The sequence below is a fragment of the Balaenoptera physalus genome (assembly GCF_965194825.1).
Source record: "Balaenoptera physalus genome assembly, chromosome: 3".
Classification (NCBI taxonomy): Eukaryota; Metazoa; Chordata; class Mammalia; order Artiodactyla; family Balaenopteridae; genus Balaenoptera; species Balaenoptera physalus.
In genome coordinates this window covers 151,499,025-151,516,563 of record NC_138890.1, presented here as the reverse complement: position 1 = coordinate 151,516,563, position 17,539 = coordinate 151,499,025, and the positions used below count along the sequence as shown (strand labels likewise).

Sequence of the window (17,539 nt, the reverse complement as noted above, 5' to 3'; positions counted from 1 at the left end):
CCCCTACAATGTTCACCTGTGTGTCCCAGCTCATGGGGTTAGAGGGCTGCTGGTGAACAGGAGATATTATGAGGTTTTATTTTTAAGTTGAATAGTTGGGTAACCTATCGGAGTGACAGAAGTTTGAGGACAGATAGAAACAATGATTTTATTATTTATACCATGTTTTATTTATTTATTTATTTATTTATTTATTTATTTAGCAATGCTTTACTATCTCATGGATTTTTTTTTTTAATTTTTATTTATTTATTTATTATTTTGGCTGTGTTGGGTTTTCATTTCTGCACGAGGGCTTTCTCTAGTTGCGGCAGGTGGGGGCCACTCTTAATCGCGGTGCGCAGGCCTCTCACTATCGCGGCCTCTCTTGTTGCGCAGCACAGGCTCCAGACGCGCAGGCTCAGTAGTTGTGGCGCACAGGCTTAGTTGCTCCGCGGCATGTGGGATCTTCCCAGACCACGGCTCGAACCCGTGTCCCCTGCACTGGCAGGCAGATTCTCAACCACTGCGCCACCAGGGAAGCCATATCTCATGGATTTTTACTTACAAGAAATGTTATTGAGCCTAAAGCAAAGAACCCAGTTGTCTGCATAGCAGGCCACCCAAAGCATGTTTTTAATCTTCCTTCTCACTTAACCTGCAAAGTTACCTACAAATTTCCCATGATTCAAAGGATGAGATTCAACCTCTACTGAGCATATGCCATTATTTCTAAAACAACCGACTATAAGTCTATCTTAACATTTTCTTAATGGACTCCAAAATAGGGACGTGTGAGGGGCAACGTAGAATGGCATTTGTTTTACCATTTATTATCTTACTTAATTTTTTTCACTAAAGGATAAAATTTGTTCTCTCACCCTCTATCTCCACCCCATTGCACCCCATTTCTCAGCCAAATCAGCTAAAAATTTAAATTAAAAATGGTGAGGGGACGATCCATACTGCCTATGTTTCATTTTGGAATGAGAGGGGTGGTCAGAGAGAGGGAGCCCCCCGACCCCTCATCACCTGTACGAAGGCACTCAGAAGCAAAGTTTAGGGAAGTCTAAGTTTCCTGGTCTTTCTCCAATGTGCACCAGAGCGGCCATTCTTGTTCCTGGGCGCGGTGCCAGAGGTCAGGCAATGCCAGAGTATGAAGGTAACACCAGAGCATCAGATTTATAAGAAGATTTAAGAGGCAAAAATGATTTTGCTAATAAAACAATTTAGATCTGTTATTGAGTAGAACACAAAATATGCATAAGTGTTTAGGATAAAACTGAAGATTTCAATAAATGTCACACACTGGGTCCTGCCTTTAGACCTCACAGGGATCTTTACTCAGGACATCTCTGCAGAAAGGATTCAGGGTTGGCTAGCTACCATATCTGAAAAGCCGTTATGACAAAGAAGAACATCTCAAAAGTCATCAATTCATCAGACCTTCACCCCAAAAATGACCTAATAACAACTACTATGTATCTGCTCTTTCTGTACACCCTGTCATTTAATCTCCACATTAATAACCTGGGACCTGAATATAAGCATCCTCAGTTTAAGGTGAAAAGGCTAAAACTTTGAAAGGTTGTATAACATGTCCAAAGTCACACAAGTAAGTAAAATGTTCACCCTATAATCTGACTGATTCCAAAGTCCATTCTCTTAGCCAGAATGCTCCAGCTACTTCTGTCTGGTGGCATACTGGTTTTCTATCCCCACTCTGACTAGAAAGGATTGCCTTGGACAAAAGAAAAAAACAAAACAAAACAAAACAGCCAGGGATGCTGTGGCAGGTGGCTTGATGTCTCATAGGCAATTGCAGTAACAATTTCTCTTCAAATAGATTAAGTGCCAAAGTCATTTCTCTTTAGTTATAAGCAGTGAGAAATGCCGTGCATGTAGACAGCAATCTGTTGAGCTCTGAAAAGTAGTGATGCATTCAATTGTTTTAAACTTTTCTTGAAAACAAATATTTTTCAGTTGTTTGGAGCATTTCAAGATGTGGAAAATATCAAAGCAATTACCTTATGGAATTTATGACCAAAGTTTCATGATGATTCCTATCTTGTTCTTAGGAGTTTTCCAGATTGATAGAGTGTGGCTCACTCTAATTGTATGAGCAAGATTAAGGATCCTGTAAAACAGACCTGCAACCTAAACAGATATAATCAGAGAAAGATCTGTGAGAGGTTATTTGCTGAAATCTTATTCTAGAGATTTTTCCATATGGTTCAACATAGTTTAGTTTTTTAAAAGCTAAAAGTCTATCTTATATACACAAAAATGCCTAGCCAACATAGGGAAATTGTTTGAAAGGTTTTTATTAAATATGTATGCCATATATTTCTTCTTTTAAGCAATTACAATATTCACTCTGGCCTGGGAGGCTTTCTTCCTAATGATATTAACACAAGAAAAAAGATTCATTGGCACGAATACGATATTTAACTGTTCAAATTAAAAGCAGACCTCAAAGCAGCCTTTCAAAGAGTATTTGAAATAACTTTTCTGTGAACTAAAGCTGGTAATGACTTGGGGGGAAAAAAAACACCTCTCTGTCCTTTCTCCACTCATATCCATCTACTCTGAGCCAAGGTATTCCCTGCTAATCATACATATTTTATTTTCATCCAACTTTCTAGGCACCTTAATTTAAAAAAGAATCCCATAGTAAAGTACTTAGTCAACACGATGAAAGTCCCCTTGCTTGTGCAATTTCTGTTTCATGACAGCCCTCCCTTTATATAGTTCTTTTCATCTCTTTACTTTAAGGACTTGTTTTAGACTATAATTATTCTTGAGACCTGCGTTAACACAACCATTAAATCTTGTATAGGTGGATGATAAATTGGGACGCTAACAAGTTGTACGATCTTTTTCTCAGAATTCTTCTTGTTTGAACTCAACCACCATAAAGCAATATGAAGAAATATCTACATTTCAGAAAGCAAAACGTACACACACAAACACACAGACAAAATTTTACTGCCAGAAAATCTAGATATTATGAAAGAGTATGGATAGTACCTTGAAAATAATTCATTTCTATTAGCCTGTTGGCAAGTGATTTTGGGAAAACTTCTAAAAAAGGTATGTCATAGTTTACAAATTTTACTTTTGGTAGCTTTAACCATTTTAAAAGATCTTAGTCTTCCCCCTCCATCTCTCCAATGGGAAATCATTGAATTGGCGTTCCCTTAAAATAGAGGTAACATGGAATTCAAAGGGGTTTTTTTCCCTATAAATAAAAACCCCGAAGTGAAAATAATCTTATTTTCATTTTCAAAAATGACACTTCAGAACTTTATCAAAAATTCCAGAGCAAGCAAAATAAAGATTGTACCCAATACCCTCTTTTCCCATATAGCTGAAGCTGCATTTTATAGATATTTCAGCCCATACCTATCAAAAAAACAAAGAAATTCTGGGACAAAAATCTGTATTTGGGGCCTCTAATGCTGATCCTTTGCATCTTAATTAATGGTTGCCCATGACCTGGAGCACCTAGTATTGCACTTCTGGCATTATTTGTAGTTGGCTAAGATTCAATTAATTGAAATTTTTTGCTGTTGCTGAAGAAAATGTGAAATGGAGTATTTATAAACATGGATACCTGATTTTTATTTACAGTCATCTGAAAGAAATTTTACGTCAGTGACTGAGCTGCAACATCTTCTAAAGTTCAGGATGGCAGAAACACTTGACTCTCAGATGCTTTTAAAATGTTTTCAAAAACATATATGTAATATGTACTTTTTTTCTTCCTATGGAGAAAAATGCTCATTTTACAAAAACTTTCTACTGTGGAAACTTCCTACTGTGTCGTGGAAAAAAATAAAGTTACATTAAAGTCCACTCATCAATTGCTAATTAAATAATTCCTGATGCTCCAAGTGGAGCTATAGCCGAGTTTGACAGTATTTTATAGGACTAAGATATATTGTGGCTTAGTTTTAATATCCAAGGAAACTTATTTCATAATTGGTAGGTGTGTAAATATGCTGGCACTTCAGATTCTTTATTTTATTAGGAAAAATATATTAGGAACTTCTCTTTCCCCTGCCAACTGAAATTACAGAGCAAGTCAGCATGCTTAAGTACCAAACACACCTTTTTCTAGGGATAAAGAAAAATAATATATAGAAGGAAAGGTTTTTTGTTTTGTTTTTTAAGCAGGTTGCATTTTATGATATTTCAACTTCATGTTTTTTACTAATATTAAGTGCCCCAACGACTGCAGAATGTTTTATGTACTATTGTTGCACTGCATAAGATCAGCTCTTGGTAAGCAATGGTATCAAAAGCAATACTGGCTACTATCTATTCTCTGCTTAGGTGGCAATGCAGTAAGTGTTTTACATACTGTATCATATTTAATTTTTATAACAAATCAGTGAGGCTTAACTCAGCTGTCTGAACTGGCCTGGCCAGGCCCATCAATGGAAGTTCAAAAAGGACATTTAAGGGAGGCCTGCTCCTAAGTCAGTGTCATTTCCCAGGCTTGCACAGGTTGTGGCTTTTTAGAGGATTTGAGAAATTTGGTAATCAGCTTCGGCAATACAGGAACAAACTATAATAGGACTGATGTGGGACATGCTGATTAAGAGAATAATTTCCTTAATAATGGTAGTTACCGTTAATGGGATATGTACCTTTTCTTTCTCCAAAAGATTTCAAAATTATTTTGAATACTTTTTCTTCTGAAGCTACTTTTGAATACTTTTTCATAAAGCTACTGAGATAACAGGGCATATCCCAGAAAGATTGATTTCATTTTGTTTTTCTAGTAGATTATCAACTGTTTTCCAATATCTGTCTTTACTAGCACAAGCAGTATGGTTTACATTAATAGATGAGGAAAATGGGGATTTTGAAAAGATAAAGCTGAAAAGTTGGTGGCATATTAAATTTAGAACTAAAAACTCTATCATCAAAGTTTTCTTTTTCTACATATTATGCTCTTTCTATTAAAAAGTATTTTTCTGTAGCTTTAAATAAGTAAAAGTCCATATTACTGACCTATTAAAAAAGTAACGTGAACATTCTGATTTTCTACCATGGAATAATTAATAGGTGAATGAAATTGAAAAGCGCTTGATTTGATGACTGCAGAACATCAAATAACAATGCACAGTTATTTTGAACAACAACTTCAGTGAGAATTAGCTTTCTGCTGGCCTTCATTGTGTTGTGGTGCCCCATTGTTTATAATTACACATGTACACTGTGATAGTGCAGTCGTTAAATTAGAAATTGAACTTCTTTGACAACTGCAGTGAAACTTGACAAAAGATGAATGTGATTTTTCTTTTGTTTCCCTTCTTCTTTCACTTATTTAAACATGTATTAATTAACTTGTTCTGGCAAGTGTTTAGTGAACATTGAGCAAGGGCATTTCTTTAGTGGTATCATTAAAATTCCCTTTTAAAATGTTTTGCATGATATTTTATGCACAATTTGACTCAAGTAAACAGAGGTTCTAATTAAAGTTTGTAAATGAAAGCCATCAGAATTGATAAAACATCCAGCAACCCATTCAAGCACATTGTCTTCCTGTCTAGTTCAAGTCTAGTGTGATGGTCAGTTAACATTAGCCTGAATCAGTTAAGATGTCCCCAACTTCACAGGCCCCCTTCTACTTTAGTTAGTCTCAGGGAATAAACCTTTAAATGTTGCAGTACCTCTTGAAGTTGTTATACAATATTTATTCAATTAAATTTCTTCAAAGATACTACACCAGGATATTATGAGAAGGATCTAATTTAGGTTATGTATACTCTGCAAATAAAGTGTTGCATAAAAACACACTGAATGAATGAAGCTATCCAAATAGCAAGTGGGGCTTCAATTATTTTTTCCCATTAACAACTTGGTGTAAAAGGTTACACCTCTGTAAATAGTGCTGTCCTTCTGGGTGAGAATAGCCACTGTAGCTCTTCAATGTTAACAGGTAAATGTCCAAAGCACATCCTCCCTTTTTTGCCATATTTCTCCGTGTGTGTTGGGGGAGTGGGGTTGGTGAGGAAGGTGAAGAGAGATGGAAAAGAAATCATTTTGCCTGTAATGCAATAAGTGACCTGAAGTGAGAGATATTTTAAGGGAAGCTTTAAACTCCCAGTCTTTACATTATTCATACATTTTTTTCCTTTTAGTGATGCTCTAAACAACTCCAGAAAGCAAAGCTTTAAGTGCAAGAATTGTTGGTAATTAGTAAGTGATTTACTGGCTCTCAGGATCACTGATGTCTCTAATGATCTGTTTTTAATTCATGGGGGTTAAAACAGATTCTGCCCGATCACTTCCTTCAGACCTCCGGGTACTGTACCTGAGCCAGCTAGGGGTGAGAGCAGGAAGTTATTCCCTCTGGCTCTGAACTGTAGAATTGGAGCCTGCTCTCCAGAGGTAACAACCACTTCTGCTTTTGTAAAAGAAAAGCAAAATAGAATGTAACCCCGACTCCAGCGGGGAGTCTGCCTAATGCTGGGTTTACTTAGCAAGCCCTCTAAGCTCTCAAACTAAGCTACCTTTTCAGCCTGGCTTTTTTTTTTTTTTTTTTTTTTGGTGATAAAAGTGAGATTTTGGTGTCTAACACTCTTCGTTATTGCTGTTGTTTTCTTAATTTCTTTGAAGTTTGAAAGAGAAAGAGAAATGCTATTTATCAGGTGCTGCCACTAAGACCCTAAAACTGTACTATTCCCAATTTGAAGATGAGGAAATTGAAGCACAGAATATGAAGCCACTTGCCCACTTCTCAAGACTAATAAGTATTGATGCTGGGATACATGTGGGTGAACTGGCTCAGAGTGTGCTTCTAACCACAGTGCTGTTCTATCCGTGGGTGTCAGCACACCAGCCCCAATGTCACGCATGAGAAACAAAAGTTCAGAGAGGTGGAAGAGCTTGCCTGAGATAAATAACACAGGGAGTAAGAGAGAGAAGGACAGTGAGGCTAACACCCAGCAGCGCTTCTAAATACCACTGTTGTGGGAATTCCCTGGCGGTCCAGTTGTTAGAACTCTGCATTCTCACTGCCAAGGGCCCAGGTTCAATCCCTGGTCAGAACTAAGATCCTGCATGCTGCACAGCACAGCCAAATAAATACCACTGTGGTAACTTTTGACAGTCATATTGCTTGTGTTTATTCTACATATCCATGCCTTCTCAAACCAAACATTCAACATAACTTGGAACTCTTCTTAATGATTCAGAATCATTATCATGACTATTCGTGTGCTGGATTTCCTCAAGTGCTGTGAGGTTTTTGTATGTCCATTCTTACGGTCATTAGTCCAATCATCAATTCAGGCATTCAGTCATTCTTACATTCCGTCGCTCATGCATTCATCCATGCATCCACTTATTTTACAAATGTTTATCTGGTGTCACTATGTGCAGACTGTTCTCAGCGTAGGAACACAGAGTGTCGCTATCCACCAGGCCCAGCTCCTTACTCTGTCCATTCTGTCTTTAGTTTTCTGCCTGTCTTTTGAAGCCTTTCTCTGGGCCTTTCAGCCACCGTCTCCTACTAATGGCACTCCAGCCTCCAGCACTCCTTACGCTGTCTCTTTAATTTGCTGTGGATTTAGAAACCTGATGATAAATTTGTTCAAATTTTGTCTGAAACGAGAGTAAATAAAACCTAGATGCTGTTTCCATGAGCAAAATACAAATGAGATAGTGAATGTTATAGTTAAGAAGGAGCCTCCAGATTAGCTGGGTTTGATCCAAGTTTTGCCAACTACTAGCTGTGCACCCTTGGGCAAAGCGTCCGGTCCCTCCAAGCCTGTGTTTCTTGTGTCTGGAGTAAAGGATAAGAGTGGTGGTCTCCATTTCAAAGAATTGTTGTTTAAGACTACATGTTTACAGAGCATTTATCCCATTGCATGGCACAAAGCAAACTTTGTTTGCTGTTCTTATTTATCTTATACATTTTGTGACAACTATTTTTACCTCTCAGAGACCTGTATTGTTGTTATATTTTTAGGGGAGTTGTGAAGATTCAGTTGTAAGGTCACAGCTATAATGAGCACTTACCATGGACAGCAGCCTGGCCTGTGACTCCTCAGAGTGAGTTCAGAGCAAGGACTCCAGAGTCTGATGCCAGGGCTAGAGTCTGGCTTCATCATGTACCCATTACCTGACCATAGACAAGCTACTCAGTCTCTGTAAGTTTCAGTTTCTCATCTGCAGAAGTTATAAGAATATTATCCATCACACAGATTGTCATCAGAATTAAATGAAGACGTATTTGTGATGTGCTCAGCACAGTGCCTAGCACATAGTAAGTTCAGGAATAGAGCACGGCAAATTTAACTATTATTATGAGCTAGACTTCATATGATTGACAAAGGCTTAGATATTATATCAGCAAGAATAAATACAACATCTCCACTCCTCATAGCACTTTCATGTGTATGAGCCTTTAAAAAGCATCTGTGATGTGCCAGTCATTTCACAATGACTTAATGGTAAACCCAACCATGTGACTCCTTGTGCAGTTTAATAAAGTTAAATCTGTTTCGAACTCCTCACCCCCGCTAAGATACCCTTGTAGCTCCCAGCCAATACACTCGGGCTGCCCTTCCATTGAGCTATTGGAAGAAGACAAACTCACTGAAATCATTCGCACTAATGCGCAAGTGGGTTTTGACATCTTGCAGTCTTGTTCAAGCATCATTGTCTTAAATGGCTATGCATCCGAAAGAAGTAAAGCTGCCAGAGAGCCTAATGTACAAGCAGGGAGTAATATGAAACCAAGTCTTTCATAGATTTCTGCAACCTAAACATATCGTTTGCTACAGAAGTGTTTAAAATTCATGCCATGAATAGCTAGTTAAAGGCATAAAATGCTTTCTCTTCTCCTTTGTTCACACAAGTAAAAGAGAGCATCCACAAGCCCAAAGGCCCTGAGGAACCAGGCAACAAGGGAATGAAGCAAGCAGGTTTCATAACTCATAAAGGAATGAAGCAAGCAGGTTTAAAAAAACTGCAGAGAATGTGAGATGGCAAAAGACAATTGAATGGCAATTGAACACACAGTGGGCAGGCATCAATAAGGATAATGGGGAAGCACCAGCACTGATTCAGGAGGCAGCTCCCTCCACTCCAGAAATGAAGATGTCACCAGAGCTTCTGTGGTTTCAAGTTAATCCAGAAATAGGCATGTACTGGTCTTTAAAGATGAGTGAGTGACTGACTGCAGTTCCTCAATTGTGAAAGGCAAAATAAGAAATGTGCAGGAGGCAAAGTGTGTCCTCTGCTAAGATATTCTTTGACAATTTAGGTAGTTGTGACCATCTTACTAGCTAAGACCTCACATAGATTCATTCATTTTATCCTCACAGCCATCCTACAAGGTAGGCACTATTAATATCATTCCACTTTATAGATAAAAAAATTGAGACACACATTGGTCCCCTATTTGCCCAGCCAGTGTTGGGTGGGGCTGAGCTTCTAACCTAGACATGTGACGTGCCAGAGTCTGTTCTTAACCATATTCTGATACTTCCTCTCACAATAAAATAGTTTGGACTCCCCCCCCCAAAAAAAATGTGGAAAAAGAGCTGTGTCTTTTTGATTCAAGTTCTGGGGTTTTTTTGTTCCCAAGTGAGTATGTCAAGTCAACAAATATTCCTTGAGCCTCAACTACATATAAAACGCCATTTTATGTGCTGTAACACATTTGATTTTATCTTCATTAATGCAATGTCTGGAATATCATTTTAGAACAAGGGTAATACTGTTGAAATAGGTTCATCTGGAAACACATCAGTTTGCAAACAGATTGGCATATTATCCACAAATATAAACATTTACAAAAAATTCGGGCATCATTCGATGACTGCTGCCATAATGATTCATTGGCTCTAGAGGAATGCTATGTGATGAAAGATGCCAAGGCTGTTCGACACATTTCAGTGGAGTTCATTACACACACGAAACAGAACCAATTTTACTCAACAGTGACTTTGACATTTACAGAAAAATGAAATGGAGGTTTCGAAATGAAGACTTCATGTGAAATCTCTACCAAAAATTTTAAATTGGTTCTATCCTTATGTCACCACTTCTAGAAGATCAGCCATGTACTATAGACTTATTTTTATTCGCAGCAGGTGGCAACCTATTCAAAACAAAGTTCCTTGGGTGATCAGAAAATCAATCATGAACAAACTTAATTGGCTGTAAAACTCTTCTCTTAGAATAAAGAACGTATATATATTTTTAAAGATTTACTTGTAGGAAGACATGTGTCCGTTTGGCTTCACTCTGTTTAATTCATCCTGATATCACAGTCCTGTTTCTTTGATTTGCTGGTTTTAATGGAGTAAATACCATCCTTGTCCCCACTGCACCCAAAGATAGTGTGAGAATGGAGAGATTTCAGGCTGTCTAGAGTTGGAATACAATAGGGTCAGGAGAAATGTTAAGTAGTTATAAATAACCAGCTGTCTTCTACTTCATTGACCATAGAATGTGAGAAGATGCACCAAAATTTCAGAAGGGATTTATGGTACATATGCTAAAAGCATTACTAATGGGGTTATGCCAATGGGTTAGGATGACTTATGGGTAGATAATATTCTGTGAGCAGCATCATGCAAAGTGCTATGCTACAGTATTTCTGAGCAACACCATTTATTTGAAGAAATAATTTCGTAACAGATTTTAAAACATTCTCTTACTAGGGTAAATGGTTCAAATATATTAATAATGTTGCTTTATTGAATGCTTAGTTGCTTTCAATGCCAAAGTTAAGGCTCTGCATGCCAAAGAATGAATGTACTTGGTTTAATTTGTAAGCCTAGATAGCATTATAGTAATATTGCACTGATTAGAATTAATCAAGAACACCAGAACAAATGTATGCTAAGTCTGAATTCTAAAACTTTAAAGTAATTATATTCCTTTTAAATCTAATATTTACTTGTTTGTCTGTAAATAGTATAATAAAATCAGTATCTCAAAACCAGATAATATAGTTGAGTCATTCAGACTGTTATCAAACATAAGTCACTGAAGAAGCAATTCAATCAATAGAGAAGTTTTCTAATTAGCATATTAATTATTTGCAAATAAAAGGTGATTCCAAAGTACTCCAAGGAACTTGAAGACATTGTAGTTTGTCTTCTCATTCTATATCTCCTATGAAATATTTTTACATTATTAATTTCCAATGATCTAGTGGAAAAGATTTTGCTAATCAAAGGAAAACTTCAGCCCAGCTTCTGCCATTAATTATCACATATTCTAAATTGGTAGACCCTGAATTAATGAGGCCCAGGCTTCTTCTAACTGGCATGCATTAAAATAAAAGCTGGACTTGACTATGTACCCTTGTGAAGATTGAAGTATATATGCATATTGGCTGCCAGGCAAATAAATTTTCAAAGTATGTAATTATCAATGTTATGTGGGCTTTGCCCCACTATCCATAAACATCTTAATTACCTTCTACACATGACTAAGAAAAGGCTTCTGCAAAGATTCAAACTATTGCCTATAAGAAATAGAAATCCCATAGTATGAGTGTGTTTCATGTTTGGTAATTGCAATCATTGTTGCTTTTGTTGTGGTCATCCATGTACAATGCTTGGTGTCAGTCTATTTATCTCTTGTAAAAATAAAATACAGTGTGTGTGTGTGTGAAAAAAATAATAATAATAGGGTTGTTTGTCATGAGATTAAATGAGCTGATATATGTAAAGTGCTTAGAATAAATAGTTCTAGGTAAAAAAAAAAAGAAAAAGAAAAGAAACAGAAATCCACCCCCCCCCCAAAAAAAAACAGATTCCAGCAAAAAGAAAATAAAAAGTAGAGACTTGGTCTATTAAGTAATCTTTTAACTTCATTGATAAACTGTCATTGGGCTGTAATTAGGCAGGTCAAGTTTTATTTTTATAGAGTTTTTGATATCTCTAACTCATTTGCTGTTAATGCCATGAGGGGATGGGGGCAAAAAGATACAATATCCACATTGTTTTGTATTCTTTCCATTCCCACTGTCTAATCTTCTGGTTCTTTCCTTCTTGAATAACCATACCTGCAATTTTAAAATTCATTGTCTATGTAGGCCATTACTTTCTTGTCATTTTAGTTTACTTTCTGAGACCTACAGAATGAGCCAGCACATCTGATTACTACTTGCCATATGGTTTTCCTGTATTTTGACTGCTCAGAAGCCAGCGGCTTTCCCACATTTCTCAAAGTTGTGCTATACCAGGCCCTTTCCTTCCTTTCCTTGAACATATGGCCATTTAGCACCTTAAGAATCCTGTTTTTTGCATTTAAGGTCATGTTTGGAATATGGGGTTTTTTTTTCATTTCATATTTTTAGATTAAAATCTAAAATCTGTATATCATTAATTTCAACTATATCAAATTCTTATTCAATATAGTATCAGCATGTTAAATTACAAGAAGACATGTCTGTCCAGTCCCATTTTTGCAAGGGCAAAATTGCTACATTGAAGCTAGGTCTGATTTTTTTTTCACCTGAATAAAGTAAAGATGATTTTCAAAACTTTAACAAAATGGAAAGGGGAAAAAAACACATAGATTGTATGAATGAGTCTGTCCTCCAGTGAACTTTCCTTTTTGCGCATATTCTTCTTGAGGCAGGCAGTGGGCACAAAGCTTCTGCCTTCTCTGTTTCTACACCGGTACTGTGAAATACTGAATCAAAGTCTACACAAAGGCAAACAATTAGCAAACGGACTAATTCTGATTTTTAAAGTGCTTCTATTCTTTAATTTTAAGAGAATTTGACTTGCTTGGAAATGCCTATTGAAACATAAAAAAGTATTTAAAGCCTAAGAGGTAACCAAGCTATCTTTTGCAGACTTTTGCAAGCTGCTGTAGATGGATTCTACACTTGTAATGCAAATAATAGTAACAATAGTAGTAATAATAATAATAACAGCTAATACGTATTAATACCTACTGAGTGCTAGGCACTGTTTTAAGTGCATGCAATGACTCATTTAATCCATATATAACACCCTATGAGGTAGTTACTGTAATTACCCCATTTACAGAAGAAGAAACTAAGGTGCAGTGAAATCAAGCATTTTCCCCAATTCACAGCAATTTAAACCCAGGCAATCTGTCTCCAACATTGATAATCTTAACCACTATGCAATCCTGACTATTAAGAAGTGTTATATGAGAATTGCTAAGTTATATATTCAACAGTGTAGAGTTTGTTGGAGTTTTTTTTAAACTATAGAATTTCACAGAGAAATCTATCCCTTTAAACACCAAATATGAGTGGATCATGGTGATTTTAGTAATTTTGCATATTGAGTTTTAACAAGGACACACCCTACCAAGTTGATACAAAAAGAGCTGGGTTATAGCAAAATACTGTATGTTCTACCATACTTGGAAACTCTGCTTAAATTTGTACCACTTTAAAAGCTTATTACCAGCCAAGCAGAAAAAAATATGAAATACTTGACATTTTGGTATCTGCGATATTAAAAAGAACTAATATTTAATAGTCAAGTGGCAACAGCTTGTAGAGTTTGCATACAACATCCACAGGGATCGATTTTTCTTTAAAATGGCCTTTAGGAGTCTGCCTTTTAAACAGCTGACACCTCCATTCTCTGCATCCCTCTTTCCTGCCAGCACTGTGGGCCACACACTGAGTGCAGCAGCAGATGTGTAATTCTTCACTGCAGGATTTGTCTATGCAAATAATGGAGAATGTGGAAAATTAAGAAAAATGTAATTTCCCCTGAATCAACTTCAGTGTAATCTCTACTACTAGAAATGAATAAATGTCTTTAGAGGGCTTTTCTCCATATGGTCTCTCAGTCCCCTTTATATACCATCCACGAGAAGAGAGAAGAACCGTCGTTACCTAATCGATCATCAGTCATTCCACACCTGTACCAAGGCCACATAATGACAAATATAGTCACCTGGCATTTTTCCAGCATGACTAATTGTCACAGTACTAATTCACTCACCTGTGGAAGTTTCAACTTCCCCAGCCTGCTGTCAAGAAGATGCATAATAATGGAATAAAGGTTTAAAAATGCTGAACACTGTGAAATATTTCACTTATATTCCAACAGAAAACTTCCACTTAAACATGTGTTGGGTGGCTATAATTATTCATTGCTGAGGTTAAAAAAAAAAAAAACTGGTCATATATACATTTACCTGGTAGAAAAATAGGAGAAAAGGGAACAAATCTTTTCTGACATAGAGGGAACAAAAATACTGATCAGATTACCTACAACCTGTTTCTTTATCTGCACTTATTTATTAACTGTACCAGCTTAATTACTACTATGTTCTACATTACAAAGCCCTTCATTTTTTTATTAGTATTATTTAAGAAAATATGTTTTCTATATCAAATAGTAAAATGAAGGAGTAATTTATTGGATTTTTTTTCAAGAAACATGGGGAAGTTTAGGAAGGAGATATAGGCATGTATTACTTAATTTACATAAGATATTAAACCAAATTGTGACATCTTTGCCAAGCACTCTGGCCCAAGGATTTGTTTCAAAGATAGGTTGTGTTTTTGAAAATTAGTATTTGTCATGGAAAATTATTACCGCAATTATAATATCTGACTTTTCTGAAGATCTTGCCGTCGATTGCCCTCACTGTGGTATTGAGGTATATCTGATGTACCTGTGAAAATTACATAGAAACTGTTGGACCAATTTTAATATATATACTTGGTTGCCTATGATACAAGTAAAATTTAGAGAGAAAAGCCCACCAGGATTTCCTAAAGAAATTTGAATAGAATTGTTCATTTTATTCTTTATTCTATTAAATACAAATTCCATAGGTTGTTCATTAACCCATCCTGTAGTGTTAATTGGGTTGTATGAGGAAAAAAGTTTCCTGGTCAAGTTTGGGAAATACTGGATTAAATGCAGGCTTATCATCATTGCTACAAAATTTCACTTCAGAAACATCAATATGTATAAAAAAATTTTTTAAGACAAAAAACTTCAAAAAAAAACAACAAAAAAAGAAACCTCAATATGCTAATGAGCATCCTGAAGAGAAGGCATTAGGTCTTTTCCAACCTTATTTGACCCAGGCTGTTCCATCACAACACATCTCCGAAGCCAAGAGCCTGCAGAACAGGCTTCTGCCTCCACATCACAGGTGCTCGATACACTGTAGCGAAACTTCAACATTATCCACTTTCAATTGAATCAAAACTGTCTGTGATATTCTTTCATGAGGATAAATATGCAAATAGAATCAGAAACACAAACTCATTTCTTCTAACCAGATCTCAACCCACACACTCAGAGGTAAAATAGTAGTGAAATAATCCACTCTGGCATGTTGACCTACAGCAATGCTATTACTTAAAATAGGATTTTTATGTGATAGAAAAGGAGAGAGGAAAACAGCAGCTTCCTACTCGGAACACACCTTCCATTTAGCATATCTGAAAGACTGTTTTCCTCATTTCAAAACTGATAGACAATTTATTTTTTGTTGTTTTGCTATTCAAATTTATGTCCTCTTTTTTCCCCCAGAGCTTATTTTCTCTAACGCTGAATTTTAAGCATCTCTAAAAATGCTTAATATGTTATTATTCTTTCCAGATATCCTCTGAGAGCCAAGCCAAGAACATTAAGGAAGAGAGGAGGAATGAGGCTGGATAGAGTGCAGTGAAAACAGACACTTCAAGGAGAAGGGTACCCACTACTCAGACTGGACTGTGTCATCAAAATGAGAACTTACCGATACTTCTTGCTTCTCTTTTGGGTTGGCCAGCCCTACCCAACTTTCTCAACTCCACTATCTAAGAGGACTAGTGGTTTCCCAGCAAAGAAAAGGACCCTGGAGCTCTCTGGAAACAGCAAAAATGAGCTGAACCGTTCGAAAAGGAGCTGGATGTGGAATCAGTTCTTTCTGCTGGAGGAATACACAGGATCCGATTATCAGTATGTGGGCAAGGTAGGATTCCACTGGGCTCTTTGACATTCTGGTTTTAAAAAGCCTGAAGAAGTTACTTCTCATAAATAGATGGGGAAGATGTGAAATATTCCCCCAGTACAGTAAGAATTGTTGCTTATCTGGTAAGACTTTTTTTTTTTTTTCACTTGAGTAGTTTCAGGAAGAAGACTGTAGCGAGAAGCTGAGAAATGTTAGCACTGCAGCAAAGAAAGAGAAATGCTTCCGTTGAAAACGAAACACCTACAACCAGCCGCATAGGATTATCATAAATCCTTGAATTTTTACTTTAGCTTGAAAAATGTGGTCCAGCTATTCTATAAAGTAGGATGTATTAAAAATAGGAATAGAGCAATTAAGCTGTAAGGAAAAGAGGTTTCCTTTTTCTCATTGTGAAAGGAAACGTTCTGAGCTTTAGTCCTTTGGCCACGTTCAAATTAACTATTTTTTAACTCTGCTACCTACAGCGCCATCCATTCTCTGACCAAATGGAGCCCTTTGTCCTCAAAACCCACCACTGCCTTAGATTTAGTTGTTACTGCTGTTTTGTCTTATCTCCAATAATTGGCAAGAGCCAGGCATTTCAAAACTTATGATTTAATTGTGGCAAGGTTCACAAAAGAGAAAAAATGGTTATGTAAAGGTGCTATTTCCGAATATCATCTGACCATTTTATTGACTCTGGAAAGTAAAATGAGGACGTATTGCTTATTACAGCCCTTCCAGATTACTGGAGCTGAGTCAGGGAAACAGCTTAGTTATACTGTCATCATGAGTTTCACTGAAATTTTATCATCAGCTACATTCCCATTGCAGAATATCTGCATCCCGCAAAGAAGTGAAAAAAGACAGGGACACAGGTTTGTACTTCGTAGGTTCTCTGTTTCAGAACATGATATTGATAAGAAAAATAATTGTCATACATCCTTTACATAAACAAACTGGGAACAAACATAATAGAGATGATAAAAATGTCTTTATGATTACAGCTACAATTTTAGAACATCTATATTTGGATATCACTCAAAAAGCATAAATTTTACAGATTCCAGGGACTGCATGTTCACACTTCACTCTGTTATCAAATATCCCTGAATAATCCTGTGCCAATATTCTCTTTTAGCATTTACCACAATAAATGAAGGAAAGCCATCCATGGCTTGGGCTGAGGTAACCAGGCATCGTTCCAGTGAAGTGAATTATTAATGTGGAATAAAGTAGGAGAGGAAGTGTTCAGTGAAGGGGTGAACATCAACACGGATCCCCAAGGGTCTAACCTTGTATTCGCTATGAAATTCACACACTGTGTGACTGCTGAATACAATGCACTTACTTGTACTTCACTCCATTTCCTCTGTGAAATTTGAATAGCACTACACTAACAAGGCTAAAAAATTATTGTAAAAAATAACAATAATCTTATCATCTTTAAGGCACTTTCTGCAATACAAATAACATTATTGTTATAGAAGATTACGTTTTTTAAAGTGCTGTATTTAAATAATTGATCCCCCCTTTCTTTTCTTTTTCTTCTCAAATTGTGATGCCATTTTACATAAAAATACATGTATTTTTAAAGAAAGGCCAGATATTTCAAAATACTAGAAGC

General features: G+C 36.5%; 1 protein-coding gene across 2 annotated transcripts in view; it reads left to right on the top strand.

Annotated features, from left to right (window-relative positions):
• The window catches only part of CDH6 (cadherin 6), a 130,953-nt gene that overhangs the window by 53,340 nt on the left and 60,074 nt on the right, over positions 1-17,539 (top strand). For both annotated transcript variants that reach the window (XM_082453742.1, XM_082453743.1), the window contains exon 2: positions 15,579-15,933. In XM_082453742.1, the coding sequence (XP_082309868.1) occupies positions 15,706-15,933 (228 nt within the window). In that variant the 5' untranslated portion in view covers positions 15,579-15,705. The remainder of the gene's footprint in view (positions 1-15,578; positions 15,934-17,539) is intronic.